The sequence below is a fragment of the Barbatula barbatula genome (assembly GCF_947034865.1).
Source record: "Barbatula barbatula genome assembly, chromosome: 6".
NCBI classification, from domain to species: Eukaryota; Metazoa; Chordata; class Actinopteri; order Cypriniformes; family Nemacheilidae; genus Barbatula; species Barbatula barbatula.
Window position 1 is genome coordinate 19,601,827 of NC_136765.1, and position 24,213 is coordinate 19,626,039.

Genomic DNA, 24,213 nt, shown 5'->3' on the forward strand with positions numbered 1-24,213 from the left:
TGTTATTTTCAGAGAGTGAAAATCCATTCTTTGTAAGTTATCCATTTGAAGACATGACATCTTTCTTTAAATAAACTCTTCTGTTATGAGAAAGCTGTAACCTTGAAGTCTTGCAGTCTTATTATAGTTAGATGATAAATCCAAAGTGTAATTGTGGTTTGGTCTTTATTTAGCATGTCCTGTAAAAATAATCTCTTATTTGTACAAAATGTACACATGAACACATCTCCACTCTAGTATAAATTTGTTATTTTTTAACTAATATTGAGATCTGCTATTGAGCATTTAACATAAAAATATTTGTGCAATGTAGACCTATAATAACTGTAGATTTGGGATTGCTTTCATTTTCAAACGACATCACTGACAAAACTTTTGAAAACTGAAACAGTTTTGTATAAAACGACTCATAATGTAGGCTAACATTTGGCACCAGTAAACAATTAAGCTGATATTGAGAATAACGACAGATCAATTTTTAATTTATTATTTATATAATATTTATATATTATAATTTATAAACTACAAATCGGTTGGTTTAATCTGCAGCTTTTAGAACATTTTGGTTTATTTCTTATTTAAACTGTGCTTTTCAGATACAACATCCATCCTCACTTGACTTCGTACATCACTGCTAATGGCCAAATGGGTCCGCGCACGTCCTATTACGTGCGCGTGCACGACTTCAACTTCCTGGCCACTGTGTCATATGACTCCATCTGCTCTTCCGCTCTCATCGCTGATCTGTTTACACACAGACACTCGAATTAATTTAAAGCAAAAATAATAACAATGGCCACATTATTATCTAACCGGCCCATGGATCTCAACGGCCCTGAAGCGGCGGCACGGCAGCACGCGCAAGCGGTGGTCAGAAACTACATTTCCCAACCCAGACTGAGTGAGTGTCGTTTAACGTTACCTTTCATTCATACAGCAGCGACCCAACTGTCATTTAATTCAATGCATTGCTCATAATACCCTGTTATTTGTTTGACCAGAGGTTAAACGTCGTCTTTAGAGAGCTGATGTGCTGTTACTTAAATCAAATGTCAGATTTGGTACACTGTACAGTATGATGTTAAAGGTTGCCGAGCTGTTTCTATAAACTCAATCTGCACGTTGTGTACTCATTTCCTGAAATGTGATAGTGTAAACAACACAGTGACACGTTTTTGTTTAAATTAATAAAAACAAAAACGTCTTTGGTCCCTTTGATGGTCTTAGCGGGTGTAAACATGCTAACTAGCTATCTGTTAGCCAAGCAGAGCTAAATGTGATCATAGGCTGGTTTATATAATCTGATCATTTCAGTTATCGAACTATACTAAAGGAATGTTATAGACTATAGGACATGGCCATTTAATAGTGCAACTTGTATATGCTTGAAGTATCTGTGTTTTAAGAGTTCATTGAGCGTAATGATTTTAGCTGTATTGCATGTGATGTTTACTAAATGCACGTCAAACGTAGATGGAAGGTCTGCAGTTAGTGATGAGGTGAAATTGTTTTGGGGGATTTTTTACCCTCGGTGGTAAATACAATGAGAAAGACAGATGGCGTGATGATCCCTCTCATGTGACATTATCACGTGACACTCAACTGGGCTGATGAATAATATACATGAGGAACTGTCAGGTCCACACCAAAATCATGTGACTTCTTTTACCAGAGCGAGTTAGTACTTGTATAATATAATGTGTATCAAATGTACTTAAAGCACAAAGCTATTCAATTAAGTTTACATGTACTTAAATCTAGTTTCTAAACGATCAATATGGTCAATCAATATTTTTTCTTAAATTCATATCCACTTGGACATTGTCGTTGTATCTTGCATCTCTGTTGAAATTAGTTTTAGAATATAACCATTACAAAGGTTATTTTACAGTTATGCAATAGAAAGTCTGAAAGGTTTTGTTTCTCTAACTGATTTTAGTTATGTGAAACTGTCACCAGACTCATATTCGAGATTTCCCATACTGTTTTAGTTTAGTTTAAAAAAAGTATGATCGGTTTTACATTTGACTTTCTCTGTTAAATATCTTATAATTTCCATATCTTGTAATGGATTTTGTTGTCACGTTGATCATATCAGCTGTTCAAAATGTCTTGTTTACGGTTTATTGATGTCCTGGCAATATCTAGATATACATGATGTTATCCTTGAGACTTTGTCCCTCTTTCAGGCTTCATGATCTGTTAAAAAGTCATTGCATCCCAGTGTGCCTTAAAGGGATAGTTCACCCAAAAATGAAAATTCTGTTTTCATTTACTCAACCTCAAATTGCTCCAAACCAGTATACATTTTTCTGTTCTGCTAAACAAAGGAAGATATTCGGAAGAATGTCAGTAACCAAACAGACCTCATCCCCCCATTGACTCCCTTAGTATTTATTTTCCCCACTATGGCAGTAAATGGAGGAAGAGGTCTGTGTGGTTACTGACATTCTTCCGAATATCTTCCTTTGGGTTCAGCAGAACAAAGAAATGTATGCGGATTGGAACAATCTGAGGGTGAGTAAATTATGACAGAATGTACATTTCTGGTTGAACTATCCCTTTAATTGTTGTATTTCAGCATATCCCACACTGTTAACCATCATGTAAAATAAAATACTAATCGATGTCCTGTTGCATTTGATAATAGTAAAATATTATTGTAATTGTCTGATGAGTTTTGTACTTTGCAGGAATTGTCTAAAACCATGTGAGGAAATTGCTAAATCGTGTGTTTTCCCGTTTTAAGTTGTTCACTTACTGGCCCATTTACAGTTTACAAATGTTGGCAAATAAATCGTTATGAGATTGTAGCATTTTTTAAATATAGGGAAGCAATCCAAACATAAGCCTAAGAGGCAGTAACGGTATGATTATCAAATTTTTTGTAAAAGCCTATATTTCAATCTTTCATTCCTCAAACTTCCTCAAAAAAATCCGGCATTCAACCAGCTGACATCTCTCCGCCATAATGTTCCACCAGCATCTCTTTCATAACATCATTTGACTCCTGCATCTGATGTTTTCAGCACTTGAGTAGTTAATTTTGTTTACCTCCTTAATGGAGAACCTTGCTAAAATTACCACTCGTCTAGCATCTTTCACTCTGCCTTTCTCTTCACGTGCATTATTGACATTATTCACTGTAAATCTCATTAATTTACACCAGAAAACACACTGTCCCTTCAAGAAGGCCAGGTAGTGTGTTTTCCTTTTTTCCCCAGAAAGTGTCAAAGGAAAGCACAGGCTAAAAGCCTCTTAGCAAACCAGTAGGAAAATAAATGACTTAATGGAAGAAATGAAGCCTTCCCTTCTAAAAAGCCTGCATGAAAGAAGCTGCATGTGTAAAGACCTCCCGATCTGAAACGCCCCCAGCACACTGTTCAAAAAAAGTCTTTCTAATGTAGGCATGCCAGATAGCAGCACCATTTTGCGCCTCATCAGTGGCGGAGTGCATGTTGATAGTGGGCTGTGATTGAAGGCAATGAAGACTGATGGGAAGGCAAACACACAGATCTGTACCCATGAATCCCCGCAGTCCCTTATGCGCGCGCTATCACGGACGAGAGGCCAAAATTGTCTGAGCGGGTCTGATTGGGCCTGCTTTGTTCCAAAAAAGGGGCTGAACAAAAGTGTGAAAAGACCTTTGTGCCTTGTGTTTGAAACTTTTAATTATTACTTTGAAAAGAAAAATAAACAATAATCGACTTCATACATAGCTAACATTTTGGAACGAAACACTGACATACTTTCCTGTGCACTTGAATGAAGTACAAATATTTCTAATTCAGTTGCAGTGTTTTGTCCGCTTAATTTTCGATTCGGGCCAAAAAAATGCCAGACACTTTGCCGTTGGCTGGTGTGTTAAAGTCGTTTGTTAGCACGTTTGCATCCAGTCAAATTTCGGAGATGCCAGAGGAAACAAACAAACAAAAGTAAACGTACAGTGTATTCATCTTTTTCGTGAAAGCAGAGGCCTTTTTGTCTTAATCATGTCATTTGCAACAAAAGCAATTAACCCAGACTGTCTTTTCGCTTTGTTTTAATGCTGAATAGACGTTTAAATGTGCTGAAAAGACATTCAGCATGGTAATGGTATTTCTGTGAAGAAACAATTACCCATAATGACATGGTTATAAACAAATCTTTCAGATGTCACAGCCCTCCTTTATTTTATCTACTGTTTCCTGTTGCTAATCCTTTTGTTCGCCTGTAATTAATCAATTGTCGTGACAGTGAAAGAAAAAGCCCTCGGTGGGCGTTCATCTTCATCTTGCCATCAAAGAAAAGTAAATGAAAGACGAGTATTAAAGAAAGACGACTTTCAAAAATAGTATCCAAGTATTTAAAATTATATACTGCCTGGATTGAAAAGAAGTGAAATCCTTGTCCATTACACACACACCAAATAGGGCCTTTACTGTATATATGATGTTTCTTTAAGCTTCTTTAAATGTTGCAAAACATCAATATATTTTATTTTATTTAGTTATCTTATTGCCCATCATATAATTTTTTCATGTTGTAGTTACAGCTACTATAATTAATTAGAGAGAAATAACAATTTAAATCAAATTAGCCAAGCCATTGTATACTTATACAGAATCTGCACTTGGATTGTATATCTGTGCAGTTTACATATTTAAATAGTGTAACAATATCTAGCCATAAAGTTACAATATCTAGCTGGTCATATTTAGTTACTTAAGTCCACCATCCGTATCAAAAAATGTAAAAGACCGTAAATTTTCGCTTGTCATAAGGGGGCCCGCTTTGGACTATTGTTAAAGATCTGTTGCTAGGCAGCCCACGGGTGAAAACACGCCTGTCCCCGCAAATCGCTCTAAAACTGTTGCAGTAACATTACGGCTGTTTCGATCTATTGTAACCGCACCACTTTGCCGCCTCTCCTGGAGAGGCAGCAGGGTTAACCAGCTGTCTCGGTTTAGCTGTCACCCCTTCAGTCTGCATCCCACCAGGAAACGCACACAGATTACGGCTCTTCCCGCCATTCCCCCCCATACACGCACGCAGTCGTCTGATTACATGCGACCCAATCAGTGCATGTGTGTGGCGAGTCCTTCGCAACAGCTTCAGCCTCTACCTGCGGGGTTAAAAGCATTCCTGTTTGATGGGGTGTCATCACTGTGGAGGTCTTTGTTAGGACAGATGAACAATTGCGCATGTGTGTGTGTTTTTGACATCAAGTTTTTTTTCACTAATGTTATTGCAAACATTGTAGCTTCAGATGGACTGAAACTTTATTTTTGAGGAGAGGAATATTTATCTGACCTCAGCGTGTATGCTCTAATTTAACCTTGCATTTTTAGGTATTGTTATACAGTTTTATAATTATTGATATAATCATTTCACATATCTGTTTTTTTGATAGATTTTCCACTTTTTGTCAAATTAATATGAATGTTTTTATCACTTTATATCTAATTACTGAGCACTTTTGACTATTCAAGGTCATGCAAACCCTTTATACAATACATATTTTTGCTAAATTATTTTTGTTGCCTAGTCTACTTTTAAAACTAGCAACTGCCCTTTGAGTACATAACACATTGGGCTGTTAGTACCATATTTGGATTCCCTCTTTCAGTATTGAAAAGTGTGAGCTCGGATTCACCATCTGTTTTATGACTGTCAATAGGTCATCCAAATAGATTTTTTTCAAAGAGCATTTTTAGTATCTCATTCACAATTTCAGATGTTATGAAAAGATATAAAGAAAGATTTAAAATCGAACTGGTATTATGTTTTTTCACAAAATTGCAACCGTACTTTTCACTGGAATATGCTAATGTATTTACTCAAAAAGGCAGCGCAATGTACGATTTATGTAATTTTACGTTTACGACTTGTATTGTCCGTACTGTTTTGTGGCAGATGATACAGTTCGAAGAGTCCTTTGAGCATTTGCAGGCTTTATACACCTGAAATAGCTTTTTAAAATGTAGTGCCCTTTGTCATGCTAGGCATTAGCAACAAAATCTGCAACCAATAGTGTCAGATTTCCTCTCTTTCAGGCACTAGTTTTTGCGGCTTTTTAGGTTTCAAGGTTAGCGGGAAATGTGTTAGCAATTGTTTCTAGTATGCATTTTTTATACATGCATAGATTGTTTGTAATAAATCTAGCTGGGGTTTAATTTCTTGTCCTTACGGGGTTACGACTTGCTCTTGATTCTGTATTAGTCCGCTGCTTTTGGTTTTATCAGTCTTTCGGTTACGGCATCAAAGTAATTCAATGCCTTGTGCGTACATTATCGACTAATAGTAAGCACGACTTGAAGGCTAAGTTTAGTAGGTGAATTGTATTATACTTTTTTGTCTGTGTAATGACAGTTACATTTGTGTCCATGTGATCCCAGACATGAGGCAATTAGCGCCGTCTTTTATGCCGTACTATGGGAAACCACTGTGCGGATGCATGGTTAAAAAATAAAGAAGCGAGGTGAGAATGTATGTGAATGAGAAGAGCCTGGCACCTTTGCCTGCGCTTTTGTATCGTCAATTCAGCTCCGCAGCGCGATGATACTGAGCGGCCCGAAAACGCCTGTCCCACAGCCACCCACAACCGTCGCCCCGCCCTGTCAGCACTTCTTTTTCACGGCAAAGATGGAAATGTGTTGGAATGCTCCATGCCTTCTTTCAGCACCACTTGAATGGGCCCTTTAGTATTTCACACCAAGATGTCCTTCAGGGCGCAGGGTCAGGCTACCAAAACAGCTTCTACCGCCGGATTAGAACCAATTAACATCTCGGCACACAATAGGGCCTGGCAGCTCCACAGGCCTCGCGTTGACCCACACCAGTGTTGCATGCCTAGCCCTCGGACCGGCGCACTCAAACTCAAGTGTCCCTGGAGGGGTGGGGAAAGTTTTTCAAGCCTAATGGGAAATGTTGCTACTTCACACCATGCGAATGTATAGCCATTTTTTAATCTTTATTTTACAAGGCCTCTTATGAGGGATTGAGTCCCCTGTGTGTGGAGATGAAGTGGGCCGCCATCTTCATCCAAGGGCTGGAAGGTGATTGGTTCATGGTTTGTCGGGTTATTTCATCACCCTGTTTATTCTTTTCATTAGCTACTTAATTTTTACTGTGGCTGTTCTTTGTGTATTTAAACTCGCACAACTTATTTTTTCCCTGTGTTTAGATACCGTCAAACATTTACATTAGAGTAAAAAATGGAGCCAGGCCTTCTCGCCGTCCCGTTCGGCAGAGCAAATTAGCATTTGCGTGCCTTCATTTAGCATTCGTCTAATGTTGTGCACAATATCGGAGCATGTCATGAGCTTTGTTTGAGTAAAGATTTCAGCTCCTCACTGTTTTCCATTAGCAGTTTGCGTTTCGTTCAAGAGACTTTTAAGGGGTTGATGTATAATTATATGGCCGCAATTTTCCAGCCTCGTAATTATGATCACCTCTCAGTAAATAGACATATGTATCTCCTTTGAAACGTATGGACAATTTGTAGGGTAAGTGTAGCTTTTAAATCCATTTTATATGCACCTCCCTGTGAGGCACATACTGCAATTTGTCTGGCTGAGGCGAAAGGGACCGAGGAACGGAAGAGCTGTAATGTCTTGAAAAACGATGGAATTTTCAGAAAGCGTGCCTTTTAGTGTGTTTGCAAATTTGCCGAGAGCTTCTGTTTTTGTGTGTTTTGAGAAAGGCAATATTCATTGTTAGGGTGATTTGACTACTGTTTTTCTTTTGGCGTAATAACGCCAATTATGAGGATAATCATTTATTTAGGGAAGACGTGTTACGGAGCGGCATGATAATGGTTGCTAAGGCTGAATTCTTTCACCACCTCGGCTAGTATCTCTTTTGTAAGGTTCCTTTATATTTTATTAGAAATATACTGTAATGGTTTAACATTCAAGGATGATTTTTGTCAGCTTTTTTAAACGCAGCAAAAAATTTAGTAAAAAGTACTGCTTATATTAAAATATTTTTTTTTAAATACTAGCTTAAATGAGTAAATTAATATTTACAGGCCATATTTGTTGCCAAACACAAAATACACAAAGTGTATTTCTTCTGTAAACATTTATTAAATTGTGTTTTAGTGTTGTTTTATGAATGAAAAGCACCGAACTTTTATTTTCCCTATAAAAATCGTATTTTCTTTTCTCCTTTACTTCTATAGCATCACTGCAGTAACTCAGACGGAGGCTGGTCTTTAAATATTGAAATAAGTTAATGCGAGACTCATTTATCTCTGTTCCCTTACAGACGCACAGGGTAGCCGGGGGGGGGGATACGATGACTTTTCTGTTGTGCAGTTAGTGTGATACAATAATAGACTGTCACAAGACATTTGAATCAGTTTTTCCTCACAATAATCATAAAGGAATTCATGAGAGCTGCGGCCCTCCTGGAATGTTCTAACACATAATTATTCTATCACACTCCTTCCTCATTCCTCATCCACACTCGTTTTAAATAAGAAACTCAGAGAAAGAATTAGAAAACAGTACATAATACTTTAAAAATATCTGTAAAAGGCAAAGATTTAATGATTAGACTACGTTTTAGTTTTTTTACACTTCCTTTTCAGAAAGTCCTGATGTGCAGGTGTGTGTATACGTGTGTGTGGGAAACCGCAATAGCGTACTGACAAATGATTCTGCCGTCTGAAGCCTAATTAGTGGCATAGTGTCTGCTCCCCGTGGGGCTGCTGGGCTGGGCGTTAGAGCCGGTCCATTCTCATTTCCTACTGCCTTTGATATCAGACCACAGTCTGATGGTGCACACAAAAACCGACACACTGAGGCGTGATGGACGACCTAGAACAGACAATGCTGACTCTTCTGCTTCTAGTCTGTGTGCTCTCTCTCTCTCTCTTCGCTTGCTTGCTCTCTCTTTAAAAGGACACACAACAAATTGGCTCCTGTGACAGGACAGCTAATGTTTTCCCATGCAAAGTAAAAAGACAAAGTATGAGACCACACCCTCGGCTCCTAATGATGGCCCACCATGAGCATGCACCTGCAGCCTGGACCAAAAACACAATCTGTCTGTGCGTGTGTAAAACATCTTCGTGTTCATGAAAAGCATTTGTGTGTTCTGAAATTGAATAGGTATTGTTAAACTGTTATATGGTAAACATTTTAGATAGTCAGTTAGTGAGCTCATTATAAAGTGCGCTTCTTTAGAAAACTTTGCTTTTTACCAATTGAGCACAGCTCAATATTTCATATGCTTCACAACTCCAACGTTAAACGTTTGTCAGCTGTTTTTGTGATTTTATAGACGGATTCATCTGACACATGTGCCTGGCCTGAAGTTAACTTTAATTTTTAAATAATTATTCTCGTATTAAATTAAAACTACTAAACAGTTATAGATTCTTTGTGTAACTATATTCAGGGTATTCTAATCTTGATCTTCAAACATCCGAGTAATAGGTTGAAGTTCCTGGATTTAAGACTGACTTGCATAGAATGATTCAGTAGTCACATGCACCCCAGTCAAAATTATTGAAATATATCAGAATCCAATTATGAAATTCTAAAATAAGCAATCTGCCTCACCTCAACATATTTCTACAATCTAAATAAATATTATTGTTCATATATTAGACCATCATAAATTACCGAAGTCGGAGCAGAGTAATTGATCCTCATGCAACAGAAGTGAAGATGTCTTCTCCGTCGTGACATCTGCCATAAAAAGCATCTTGAATGTGTTAACCATTGTGCTCTTCTAGCCATGACATTTGGACATGGAAATTTATGACAGCCATTTAGAATACTCCAGAAAGGTCACTGTGTACAATTAGATGCACAGGTGTCAAGAGAAAAGGTCTTCATTTCCATGTGATTGTGGGCTTTTGTGACAATTCCATGCACTTTATTGGTCACAGCTAGCGCTTTCAGTAAATGTATGCACATGCGTGTGTGTGTGTGCTTGCGTGCGCGTGCGCGTGCGTGCGTGTGTGTATCTGTCAAGCTTATATGCAGAGACCCAGAATCAATAAACATTTTCCATATGTTTGTTTTGTAATAGCATGTTTACTATTCAGGGATGTTCAGGTGCTCATGCTAATGTTGAAAATTTAATTTGTATAATTTAGTATTTATTCTGAGGTCTCATAGCTTCCTTTGCAGACAGATTCAGTGTGTTGGGTAGTTTGACATCTTGTGTTTTTCTTGTTGTTTTCAGCCTACTCTACAGTGTCTGGTGTAAATGGACCGCTGGTCATCTTGGACAATGTCAAAGTAAGACATTCTTGTTGTTCTCGGTTTCAGTTTGTAATTTGTAATCCCAAATTGTCGTTTTACACGAAAAAAAAAATAAGGGTCTTTTTCCAGATGTTGCAATGATGGTTTGTATTCTGAATGTTCTTTTTTCATATTTAAGCTTATAAAAACATTTTCAAGTGTTAAATGTTCTGTTATGTTTCATATGGCTCTTGTTAAAAGCAGACAGTTCATCTTTGTCTTTCTCATCCTGCTCCAGTTTCCACGTTATGCAGAGATTGTGCACTTGACTCTACCTGATGGGACCAAGAGGAGCGGTCAGGTGCTTGAGGTCATCGGCACCAAAGCTGTCGTCCAGGTAACTATACTGACAGACAATCTCACAGGCTCTGTAAGCAGAGGCCCAGTCATATGGGGCTTTTCCACTGCATAGTACTGTACGGTGCGGTACAGCTCACTTGTGGGGGGTTCTCCACTGCTTTTTGACTGTAATATAGAGATTTAGACCCTTAACGCAATGATAAATGATTCTACGGCAGTAGAAGCGGTGCCACTATGACGATAATAAGATTATAATCCCACCGACTTTGAAGCGATACTTAACTGTGGTGGAAAAGCAAACAAGTGAGCCGTACCGAGCCGAGGTGTACTAAACCTGACGGTACCATGCAGTGGAAAAGCGCCAATATTGACTCTGTAAATCCTTTAGAAGTCATTGTCATTTTAATAAATTATTTAATAAAGTGGGCAATTACGGCGTTTTAGATGTGACATTTTAAGTCAAAACTTAAATGTAAATTCTTACTACCAATATACTGAACCATCTGTTTATGTTTTACTAAACCCCTGATGATAGAGTCCAGAATTTTTTTAATTTTATTTTAAAGGTCTAGTGTATGAAATTTAGCGGCTCATTTCACCCCTCTCTTTTAAACACTACGGTGGATGACACAGGACTAAGATGTCGTCACGTTTTCGCTTCTTCGCTGAATGAGATAACGTATTTACGAAACGCACTCTGTAGAGAAGTTTGGCCGTTTAGGATACTGTAGAAACAACATGGTGAATTCCATGTAAGGGGACCAGCGGTGTTAGTAGATAGAAATAGTTCATTCTAATATAATAATAATACAAAACATAATGCTTCATTAACGACTTGAAGGTGAGAAATTCATGGCAGAAATTAAATGTTTTTGCGGAGCTTCCCTTTAAGATTGACATTTTAATGCAATTGCTCAAGTGTATTTTTGTGCCCATCAGGTATTTGAAGGCACCTCAGGTATTGATGCTAAGAAGACCGCGTGCGAGTTCACTGGTGACATCTTGCGCACACCCGTCTCTGAGGATATGCTCGGTAAGCAAACACGCAGTTCAAAAATCTCAAACCAACCATTGCTAAGTAATTGTCTTATCTATGTTTGTGTTTTATAACAGCATGCACTTAAGCTGGGGTACAGTCCACAAATTGATGCAAAATCTGACAATCCATGTTTTTGCAGAATGTTCCAAAAGAGCATCTTGTGTGCTTCAATGGAAGCAATGAAATTGGTCCTTTTTATCAAAAGAGTTAACATGATTACACTTCACCCAAATATAAAAATTCTCTCATAATTCATTCTCAGATGGGGATAACTGTGAGTTTTTCCTTCAGTTACTGATGGATATGTTGTGTATCCATGGTAACAAAGCGATCATCATGAGAAGTTCAAAAATGGCCTCACATAATGTCATATCTTATTGGTTCCTGTGACATGCTTTGTGATGAAGCGTGCTTATGACATCTTTAACAGAAGATGATAATGTGACAACATTTGAATATACAATTATTTGTGAGTAATTACAGCAAAAAGTAATGTACGTCTGTGATGGCATGAGGAGATTTTCATACTTGGGTGAACTATTTTATTTATATTAAAATAAATCTTAAATTTTGCTCTGCTTTGTATAGGTCTGGCAAAATATTAGTTCTCCTTTTATTTGCATGTGTACTAAGAAACCTTTTATTTCACATTAGGACGTGTCTTTAACGGGTCAGGTAAGCCCATTGATAGGGGACCTGTTGTGCTGGCTGAGGACTACTTGGACATCATGGGTAAGAGAAACATCTATTTTTAAGCTTTATATAACATTTGTACTGTAATTGTTATTTGCAGGAACAGGGCTCTTCTGGGAAAATGAGTCTTCTTGAAAGGCACATTGGTGCTTGAGTAATACTGTGATCTCATTAACTCTCTATGTGTTGGGTTGATTCTACATGATTTAGGATCAAACATTTAATTTAACAGCAAATCCTTTCCAATTAATTTACCACCAGCTGTAGTAAAGTTCTAGCCCAAAGTCTATTGTTCGTCTTATGCGTAGCTGAATTTTAAAGAGTGCCTGAAATCTCTTTCGACAGCATTTACAATATTTTTTCCAAGACTGAATGGAAATTTCCGTGTCCTTTTTAAGCCATTTTCTGACCTAGTGACCCTGATCTCTGCTAAACTGAAATGGCAATGGTGATCTTTTCAGCAATTAAAGTATACAATGGCGATTCAGGGCAGCATCTGAATGAGCCGAATGGATAAGAGGAGGCTTAATGAAAGAATGATCCGGCCTCAAGGTCACGATTCTCCAAACAGTGTCTATGCTTACGTTCTCGAGCGAGAAAACATGCACTAAACTGCAAGCATTTGTCGTTCTCCTCGAGTGTTTAGTTTAACCCAAAGAAAACATAATTTGTTTCACCCGGTTTTCCCACTTTGTGAATGCAGATTTTATCCAACAGATTCTAACAACTAAACAAAATTTCCTGCTCAAGGGAGATCACTGTACACCTCTGACCCCTCTTAGGTCAGCCCATTAACCCTCAGTGTCGTATCTACCCCGAGGAGATGATCCAGACTGGCATCTCTGCCATCGACGGTATGAACAGCATCGCCCGTGGACAGAAGATCCCTATTTTTAGCGCTGCTGGATTACCCCATAATGAAGTACGTATTAATTCAAACAGCATTAAAAAAACGATATTAATTGTAAAATCAAGCAAGTTCTGGAGACACCATTCACAGCATTGACATTCTCTCAAATATTTGCCAGTTAATATATCCGACTGATGTTTGGTCTGTCTCTAGTGTTAATATTTCTCTGTTTAGGCATGGCTTTGGCTCAAACTCTCAATCTGATAAAATGCACAGAGATTTCATGAACTAAAACATCCACCTAGCCAGATTTGTGATGTAATCTTTGAAATGTGCCGCAGGAATGTGTCCGTCTTTCAGAGCGTGATTCTGGATCAGATGCTGCAATCCAGACCACGCTGGCTGCCAGTGTGTTTGTAATTCTATTAATTAAATCAGGAGGGATTTCTTTAAATTCTCTCATTTGAAGTGTTGTGATCACATCCAACACCTTATTGTGGCTTTCGCTGTATTGAGGCTGTTACTGAGACAAGCCTGCGTGATTAACGCTAATTTTGTTTAATTGTTTTTACCCTGCTGTGTTTCTGTGGAAACGGCGAGGTGGGTCAGGGTTCGCATCATCACGGTCTCCACTTGTGTAAATGCAGGAGGAACCGGTATGATTTCGAGAGCTTCAGACTGAGCAAACAAATGCAACCACTTAGCGCTGATCAATAAAACATGCTACAGGTTGACTTTGTTTTGTTTGGTTTTATGACGAGTTTTATGTTATAGAATGATGATTTTGAGGTGTCGATTGGTTTCTAAAACTCCAAAAATATGAATTGATTGATTGGTTCGTTGTAGTTGTCTCTGATTATCAAAACACCTCTCAAAATTCTTATTACGGATGTGAAAGACTTTTTTTATGAGCACCGCTAACCCTCGTTTTGGGAGACGCGTGTGGAGTCACCAGAGACTTGCGGTGCAAAGACAAGCGCCAGAATAAACAAACCTCAAGACAGAGAGTCGCAAAACACTAAAAAAAGTTTGCGTCTAATAGAGAGTGAAGAGCGATGAAGACCTACAGTACAGACCATACTTCATACTGTAATCATATGATATAGTCTGAAGAAGAATAGAACATAATAAATAACAAATCGGATTATCAGAACTTAATTTGATATCTTTAGTACATTTTCATAGCTTGCCTACATTTTTACTATGGAGAGATTTTTAATGAACTTTGATGAATAAATAATGATATAATGATCTTATGAATAAATCTAAGAAAAATTTGGTATGTAAGATATAGAATTATAATGGGAAATTGTTACCTTGAAATATATCGTTGCCATGAAATAAAATGACTCATTTCGTGAAAAATTTTTTTGGTCATTCCGCCCACCGCTTCAGCACATTTATTCATTTGGCTTTCAAAGGGACTCATGGTGAAATTCTAGTTGAGTTTGTAAAGTTGTTCAGAGTGATTCTAGAATCAAGGTCATATCATTTATGAACATTGGAGCCATCGTTGCACTGTCAATAATGGTGGTATGTCAAAGGGTGTCTCAGATACATACTGTACATGTGCTCTGCAAACTAAAGGGTACTAGAGTCATGTCACTTCTATATACGTCTGCAGAATATGATTCATTCTTGTGTTCTCCAACTCAATAAATCATCTCTAGGACTGATTCAGCCACACTTTTTGTTCGGCTGGCTTTAGCTGTGCTTTGAGGGCTTTTTATGCACATGATATAAACACATGACAGGAACACAGATCAATGAGATTAACTATGATGAATGAAATTGGGAGAGTTTTACTTGTTTATTTCTTTAGACGTAATTCCAGGTATGTTAACTGATACTTTACCCAAAAATTCCATCATCATTTGCTCACCCTCTCTGCATTTTCAAACCTGTATAGCTTTCTTTCTTCTGCAAAAGAATATATTTTGAAGAATGTTGGTTAACAAGAACGTTGAAACGCAAGCTTTCCTGTGGCTCAGTGGTTAGAGCATGGCACTAGCGATGCCAAGGTCATGGGTTCTATGCCAGGGGATTGCACAGAGTCAGAAACAAATGTATAATGCAATGCAATGCATCAATCGCTTTGAATAAAAGTGTCTGCCAAATGCAGAAATGTAAAGTCAATGGGGACCAACGGTATTCTGTTACCAACGTTCTTCAAATTATCTTATTTTGTATTCTGCACAAAAAGAAAGCCTGATAGAGTGTTCACACACCAAACGCTACTTGCGTGAATAAAACGCGTTTTCTCGAGTAGTTGGACGCTTGAACATTTTGAGTTTACCCGCTTCATTCGCGCGTGAAATTCGCGTCATGGGAGGGGCTTCTGCCAGGCGGCTTCCTTCTAATTGCAAAATGGCGGACATCGTTAGGCGCCGTGTCTGGGTCCATCCGATCCTTCAGAGGCGCCCCCAGCTTGGTTCAACTACTCCTCCAGGAGCTGCGCCTGGATGATGGCCGCTTTCAGCGGTACTTTCGACTGAGCAGGCCCCAGTTCGATGACCTGTTATCCCGTATCGGTGGGTGGATTTCCCTCCAGGACACTAACTATAGGCGCTGTATTCCACCTGCAGAGTGCCTATCAATCTGTCAAGCTCCTGATTGGTTAACGCGGCGCAATTTTTTGCCAAAGTTCAGATTTTTCAACACACGCGAACGCTCAATTTGCACGAATCGCACCGCAAGTAGGTCTATAGCGTCTTTGCATTCACTTAACATGTAAATCACTCGCGCTTAACGCTTCATTAGCGTCTGGTGTGAACGCACTATTAGAGGTTTGAAATTTCATAAAGGTTATTAAATGATGGCAGAATTTTCATTTTGGGGGATGAACTATCCCTTTAAATTTAGAAAATACTCCCTCACTATTGCCGAAAAATATTATAATAAAAAAAGAAATTCATTTTCATACCCCTCGTGTTTCATTCATATACACCTATGATGTGTCTTCGTTCTTACCAATTTGTGCATTTAAAATTTTTCGGGGCAGAAATACAGATTATCAGTACGATTATGAGGATGTGGGAAAGGAATTGACCGGCTTTGACTGGTTCACTCAACCCTGACATTTTAACACCGAAGAGAGAGTTGTCCTCTGAGCCAGCACATTCCCATTAACAGCCCTAAATACACAAATACACATCTTTTTAAAACCATGGGTTAAGACAACTTGAATAAAGCAATGTTTTTACCCTGGATTAGATGTGCAGTGTCAAAACAAAATACATGTAAACAGTGTAAAACAATACAGGACTTCGCTCAGTTGTTTTGTACGAGGCTAACTAATCACAAACTAGCACCGCATTAAAAACTCACATGCTTTGTCCAGTTGCAAAACTTTGATTTGGAGTAGCATTACATTTAAAAAGGTAGTATTTATGCTGTGAAGAGAGAATAAAGGTCAGGCATGCAAAGTATTAACCAACATCTGAAATGGTGTGGAGTGGCTTTCAGTGTCTGGCTAATAAAGCTGTTCTAAGTGATATAAAAAGGTTCTCGTTTCAGTTAACAAGAGTCGTTGAGGTCACAGCCTGCTTTATCCTCCCAGAGAAACAGGTGTCCAGGGTCAAAGTTCAGTCAGGGGTTAGACCGGATTAGACGTCCAGGACCATCACATTAAGTGATAAACGTGAAATTCCTCATGCTTATAGTCTTAATTACCTTGTTGCAAATGCACAAAAAACATGCACTCGGACACATACTGTACATGTATACAGTAAATTATATAAACAGACTTCATAGTGAAGCAAAGGGTTGAACTCAAACTTTGATTCTGGAAGTTTTAATTTGAGACTTGAGCATGGATTTCACGGACACATTTTTCCTTGTCATTCCCTCATACACTTTACAAACAAATGTAAATATCTTAACTATTCTTGATCTTATACAGCTCTAACATTTTTAATTCTTCCCTTTTTGTCCGTCAGATTGCTGCTCAGATCTGTCGTCAGGCTGGTTTGGTGCAGAAGTCCAAAGACGTGATGGACTACAGTTCGGATAACTTTGCTATCGTGTTTGCTGCTATGGGGGTAAGTGGTTGTGTGTTTAATTGTACCACAGTGTTCAGGTATGCGTTCACAGAAGTGACATCTGGACAGGTTTAAATTTCTCAAAAGACCCCTTAGTTAGCTTAAATAGATTAGGTTTATTTTGACGTTTTGTGTTACTGAGTAACTGTTGGTCCTCGTAGGTTGTTTAATCCTACTCTTCAACACCACCTTAACCTTGTGCCCTCACTTGGTATTCTTCCTCTCCAAATCTTTGTTATTGTCACCTGAGTGGCTGCAGCCTGTCCTCTCAGACATGTATTATCTGCGTCAGGTGTCAGGTTCACCTGTGTATTCAGATGTAAAGGGCTTCCATTAACTTGTGCTTGAAATGTCACCGAGCCAGCGTTGTGTCCCGTGGCCTTCGGGCTCTAGCCCGGACACATGGCTAATGCATTCACTATTGACTTCCTGTAACTCTATATCTTGATTTTATGCGCAAGGTGGTTCAAATGCTAAACCTTTTATGAAGAGATAAGGAATTACCTTTAGCAGGAAGTGGATTTCTATAGGTCATTTTGAATTGAATAGTTGAAAACACCTACTTTGTGCCCATTTCTTAGGGTAATTTACATTTTTGCTCATTGTGAAGGAGAAGTTACGATCTTACTCTTGGTTTATTCCTGGCATGTTTTTATTTTTTGTTATGACAGGTTAATATGGAAACAGCACGTTTCTTCAAGTCAGACTTTGAGGAGAATGGATCTATGGACAACGTGTGCTTATTTTTGAACCTGGCCAACGATCCTACGTGAGAATTTATCTTAACATCTTCTACCTGATTAGTTAATTGAGCGATGAGTATAATTGTTTCTATATAATGGATTTTGTATGTCATTTCTTAACAACATTAACATTTTTCTACATAGCATTGAACGCATCATCACCCCGCGTCTGGCTCTGACCACAGCGGAGTATCTGGCCTATCAGTGTGAGAAACACGTGCTGGTCATCCTCACTGACATGAGCTCCTATGCAGAGGCTTTGAGAGAGGTAAGGAGAATGTTATGTCAATTAAGTCGTTTCCACCAAAATAAACGTCATAAGACTTTCGAGCCTTTTAAATCTCAGAAAATAGTTGTATGAATCTTAAAAAATGAAGTTGATTATTTATTATTCAATAGCAGAAAGAAATAAGAGACCATTTCAAAGACCATTTTCAGTGTTTCTGAATTTACTCTTCAGAACTATGTGTTAAGGTAAAATGGTTATTTTAGATATAGTCATATTTTCCCCAAATTTCAAATGGACAAATTTTAAACTAAACAACAGCAATATTTGTACATGTATTTAGACAAAGCTCAGAAAAATGTAAAAAACATAGAACATCTGATTAAATGAAAATTTGGAATGGTCTTTTATTTATCCCACGGCTGTATATATGACCTTTTTCTTTAGAATACATGTGAGTGTCAAAACAGCTACATGTATTTTCCATTTCACAGAAATTCACTGGCTCTCCGGTGCAGTTTTGTTTTATTAAAAAACCTTTAGGTTGGATTTTGTCCTTTAAAAAAAGAAATCTCTGCTTTTAAATGTTCCCATCTTACATATAAAAACTTACTTTGTTTTTGAAAGGTGTTATACCAACCATATAAGATTAATTATGAATATCAACCAAATAAGATTCCCTGTGGAATATAGTGACAATAAACAACTAATCCGATATAAATGGTTTGTGATGAAGCAATTTCAGTGTTTCCGTTTTGGTTGAGTTAGACGATCACAGCTCGCAGTAAATGCTTCTCGGTTTGACCAATTTTGAGTATGTAGGACTTTTTCCCTTGTACTGGGGAATTCAGCCATTGCAGCGAACTTGGTCGAAGGTCTCCTTTACAGACACATAATGCACTTGTACTTGCACCCTCATATAAACAGTTCCTATTGACAATTTGCAGCTATGAAGAGCATTCAAGAGCAGAGTAGGTTTTTCTATTAGTTACAAGGGCAAGCAAATGTAAAACACATTCTCTGCTTAGTGGAAATGTTTCCATTGCCCTGTTCCATGCCTCACCAACGTTTGTAGTAATTGAATTTCCCAACTGCTTAAATATAATTGACCTCGCGATGTAAATAATCCTAAATGTCTCTGTTTTATTCCAGATCCTTTTCCAATTTTCCGTGCAAAAAATTTATATTTACTGTATTTGTGACACCCTTTCTGTGTGTCTTTCAGCTCAGCATTAGTAGTTGAAAGCATGCGTACGGGTCATTTCCCTCATATCGTGTTTCAGCTGTTTGGTTGTGATCAAACAGAAAACGGCGTCAACAGCAATGAAAGAGCGCAATCTCTTATAACAAAAGCTCAGTAACCCCCTCTTGACATTTGGAACAGTATTGGAGCAATGGACGGTGTTACGTTAATATCATGTTTCTTGTGCGGCTTATGTTAAAGAGCTACTGTGTCTAATCATAATGAATAGATTTCACCACCATCTGTCAAAGCGTATGCAACATTTGCCCGTATTAAAGTCGACACCTCTGTGTGCATAAACCATGACATTGTCATGTTACTTGTTCTGTTTTTTTTTACCATTTTTTTACCATAAAAAAAAATATTATTGTGTATTCGTCAAATTTACAGGGATGCTTATGAATTATTCTAAGATGCTCAGTGTGCGAGAACTTTATTCTGGCATAATTTTTTGACTCTCTGATTATATATTATCTTTTTCATGTTTAGATGTGTAAACCAACGTGTCAAGCGCATAATGCGCATAATTGTTTGCGTGCGTGTTAAAGGACCGTTCCCTGCTGCCTTTGTATAGCTTTAACCTTGGAATACATTCAGTTCCATCTACTTTTGACTTCCACTGAGCGCCAGGAGTGTTAACATTTAACTTCTCCCATTTAGCCTTGTAAAGGTGAGGCCAAAAACGAATTCTCTGCTTACTTTGTTTAACCCTGGGAGAAGATCTGTGTAAAGTACATCAGCGTGTAGATGAAAGGTTAATGTTGATTGTCACTGATCACGATGGTAGTCGGAGATTGCGGTTCACACCTGGTAGTGACGTTTCCTGTCAATTCAGTTGCTGATGATTTTCTGTATTTCTCAAAGATGTCTGTCATCCTCATGATGACAATTTATCTGGCATTTTCTTTTCGTTCTGTATCCATTCATCATGAAAATATTCTGTTTTAACTAGATTTCATTTTAGAATTAGTTTTTTAATAAAAGCTTTTAATAAAGTTAGCATATGAATGACATAATCTAAAAATTTTGTAAATAAAGCAGCAATAAACATTTTAAGAATGTGGCAAGGTTACAACTGTTAACTAAAACAGAACTGAGATGGAAGCTGATGGAACTGTAAAAATAATATTTCTTTTTCAAGATAAAAAGTTTTCAAAAAACTGTATAACAATATAAGATTTTTCAATGTGTGATTTTTGGATGGTCTAATTGGATCATTTATTTTCCCAAGTCTGTCTGTCGGTGTATACCAATATTCTCCCAAAAATACCTATTCAAATAGACAGTATGGCAAATCTTAGAACCTACCACAGTGTGTTTTCTGTATATTATATTGATAGGCTGATAAATCTGAAATTGGTGACTCTGCAATAATAATAGCACAAATAAAAGAAGAAATCTGCACTAGCCTTTCCTACACTACTATATTATATCACGAAATGCGATAAAAACTCAAAATAGTCATTTGAAAAAGGACAAATGACAAAACAATCACATGAAATTCTCACATAATAACTCTTTTTAAATGTCCTCATTAAGATGAATTGACACTTCATATTTTTCTATTATACACATGCATTGAGCAGAGAATTCACTGAATTGTTTATTTGGTTGTCATAGGTGTCTGCTGCCCGTGAAGAGGTGCCAGGTCGTCGTGGTTTCCCAGGGTACATGTACACTGATCTTGCTACAATCTACGAGAGAGCTGGAAGAGTGGAGGGCAGAAATGGATCAATTACCCAGATACCCATTCTGACCATGCCTAATGATGGTATACACACACATTCTTGCGCTCTTTCTCTCTCACCCGTTCCTGCTCGCTCTTGTCTTTACAGTGTTTTAGCGGTGCAGGTGTTGCAAAGGTGTGACAGAGTCAAAATCATTGTGGACAGTATAGAGATAAACGTTAACATCTTTACTTGTGTTCTGTCTGGACACAGCGATTGCACCCAGCACTCTGGATGGCTTTGGTTACTATAGAAACATCCTTGTGAAGGGCCCATGTGTATCTCTGAATGGGTGTTCCCCATAATAGCAGAACGGGGAAACATGAATTTATGCGATTTTTATTTCACTCACTGACAGCTACAAATCAATAGTCACTTAATTTAAAAAAAAGATAGCAACTGAAAAAGTCTGGAGCTTTTTGATTTTTTTTTTAGAAATAAGCACACATTAGCACATAGCTTTACAGCTTAAAGTGAATGATAAACAAAGATGCTACAACCTGCTAATGTCTCTCTTTTCTTGTCAATCCAGATATCACTCACCCGATTCCCGATCTTACGGGATACATCACAGAGGGACAGGTGTATGTAGACAGACAACTGCATAACAGACAGGTGAGAAGTGTGGCAAACATAAGATATAACTGTCTGCAAACATGCAGTGGAGTCAGAACATTTAAAGAAGAAATTCAAGGTTATTATTGATGACTAAAACTCTAAAATGAAACTAGCAACAAGAAAAGTATCAAACATTAGAGATCATACAAGCTATTACAAAGTGCCACATAATCTTTATATACAAACATTGTAAAGAGGTGTTTTAGAAATTCAGATTTAGGTTACTGCAATCTGTTTTCTTATAACTTTGTCTGTTTGTCATAATAATCTGATGTTGTTTGTCATCAAGATCTATCCACCCATCAACGTGCTTCCATCTCTCTCTCGTTTGATGAAATCTGCTATCGGCGAGGGCATGACTCGCAAAGATCACGCCGATGTCTCTAACCAGCTGGTAAAAGCATTGTGCTGTGCTTATTGTTTACTCCGGCCATGCCGGTTAATGATGTCGACATTTACCGTTTGTCTCCGTTTCTGTTTTTCAGTATGCTTGTTATGCCATTGGAAAAGATGTTCAGGCCATGAAGGCTGTGGTGGGTGAGGAAGCGTTGACCTCTGATGATCTGCTGTACCTGGAGTTCCTGCAGAAGTTTGAGAAAAACTTCATTGCTCAAGGTACAAATTCATCCCCTCCCACCTTCATGCCTTATATTGCCATCAGGTCAACAAAAAAATGCTTTCCACATTTGTTAATGTAAGAAATGATTTAGAATTTTTCTCTCACCGAACTACGCAACCAACCTTCCCTAATTCCACTATTAGACTGCTGACTGTGTGTATATGCGCTGTTAAGCTGTTTTTATTCACTGTATTGGAAGCCACTAGACAGTGTTTCTCTGCCACAAAGCACTTTAACCTCAATGAACGTTCTGCTGAATGCTACAGCTCTTCAGTGAGGCGCAAGGTGCAAGAACCCCTGTCTCCGTCAAACCCTCCACTTCACTTCACAAAAAAGACATGTACATGTTTCATATTGATTGCAGCTCTATTTTTGGGTGAAAATCACTCAACTGCTTTTGTGTGCTCGCACAATCAGCATGTCATTACTATCATTGGTAGAAAAGGGACATTGTCTAAGTTCCACCGACACTTGTCGGACTCCGACGGTCTCGGTTATTGCATCTATTTACGGAGAACAAAAGACGCATTCACTCGTCTTCCTATTGGCTTTGTGGAACAATAAAATTTTTCCTTCGTGTGAAGCACTTTTCTGTTGTTTAACAAAAATATGCCATGTATTATGTGTCAGTTTCGATATGGTGTTTCTTTTATTACAGTGTAGCCAATTACAAGGCTGTAGAGCGGATTTTTAGAACATTGCATTCTGTTGTGCTATGTGTTTTCTGCACATATTCTTCACTTTTTCCAAATTATTCTTTTTGATGTGTTTTTTATTGTGTGTGCTTGCACGCTTAACACATATTAAAGGACTGAGCAAAAGTATTGATTTAGTGGATAAATATATTGTATATAAAGCATACAGTTATAATTGATTATAAAACAAAACAGTATGAATAGAATCTGAATTGTTTGTGTCCATTTCTCTAGGTCCCTATGACAACAGAACTGTGTTTGAGACACTGGACATTGGTTGGCAGCTCCTCCGAATCTTCCCCAAAGAAATGCTGAAGAGAATTCCTCAGAGCACAATAGCTGAGTTTTATCCCAGAGAGTCTGCTGCACGCCACGGCACCTCCTAAGACCTCTACGCCTTCAGGAGGCCCTGGCCAAAGTCACATGACCTCTTTTCCCCCAAAACACCTGATCTACCTTGTGTAGCCATGAAACAGATTACAATGGTATTTAGATTATTGGGACATAGCTCTGAGTTATGACACATTTGTGAAGCACACATACAAATAATGGTTTAAAGAAATACGGCTTTAGGAAATGTGTTATGAAACCCACGTGTTATGGCCTTCAGAGATTATTCATGAGTCCTTTTATTGGGTTATACATGTTTATGTGTGCTGTATGTTTAGAATGTCTACCATTGTGATTGCTGTATTTTATGTTTGCTTTTGTCTTTGTTAACCGTTTTGTTTCTGAGATGCAGAAACATAAAGATGTAGATTTACTTTTCTTTATTATAATACATTTTCTGGCAGTTCACTATCCCCAGTCTAAAGAGGATGTTCAAAACATTTAGGGAAATATTCAGGGCTCACTTGCACAGTGGTGTGTTCCCCTTTCTTTTATTCGGCACTATACCAAACACACAATCTTACCAACCTTTCCAATCATTACAGTCTATTTGATAAAACGTGATTTACCTCCAAACTAATAATTTATTAGCCATCCTTTGACACTTTTTATTTTATTTATTTGAATGTACGAAACACACTCAAATGAAAGGCTGGACACCAAACATCAATCTATGTTGACTGACAGGTAATTGTAGGTGATGAATGATCATATAGTGTGTGGTTATCACTGACAGCCCTTATTTCCCTATCCTAGAAGATGGAGGATGTTTACAGCATATGTGCTTTC

General features: G+C 37.9%; 1 protein-coding gene across 1 annotated transcript; it reads left to right on the forward strand.

The window, feature by feature from the left end:
• Positions 1–607: 607 nt before the first annotated feature.
• On the forward strand, positions 608–23,923 carry atp6v1ba (ATPase, H+ transporting, lysosomal, V1 subunit B, member a). Its single transcript, XM_079458926.1, has 14 exons — positions 608–901; positions 10,183–10,238; positions 10,480–10,578; positions 11,481–11,574; positions 12,235–12,312; positions 13,056–13,195; positions 17,062–17,163; positions 17,835–17,932; positions 18,051–18,174; positions 20,996–21,146; positions 21,635–21,717; positions 22,010–22,114; positions 22,206–22,335; positions 23,269–23,923. The coding sequence occupies exons 1-14, from the start codon at positions 793–795 to the stop codon at positions 23,418–23,420; spliced, it is 1,521 nt and encodes a 506-aa protein (XP_079315052.1). The 5' UTR covers positions 608–792; the 3' UTR covers positions 23,421–23,923.
• The last annotated feature ends 290 nt before the right edge of the window (positions 23,924–24,213 follow it).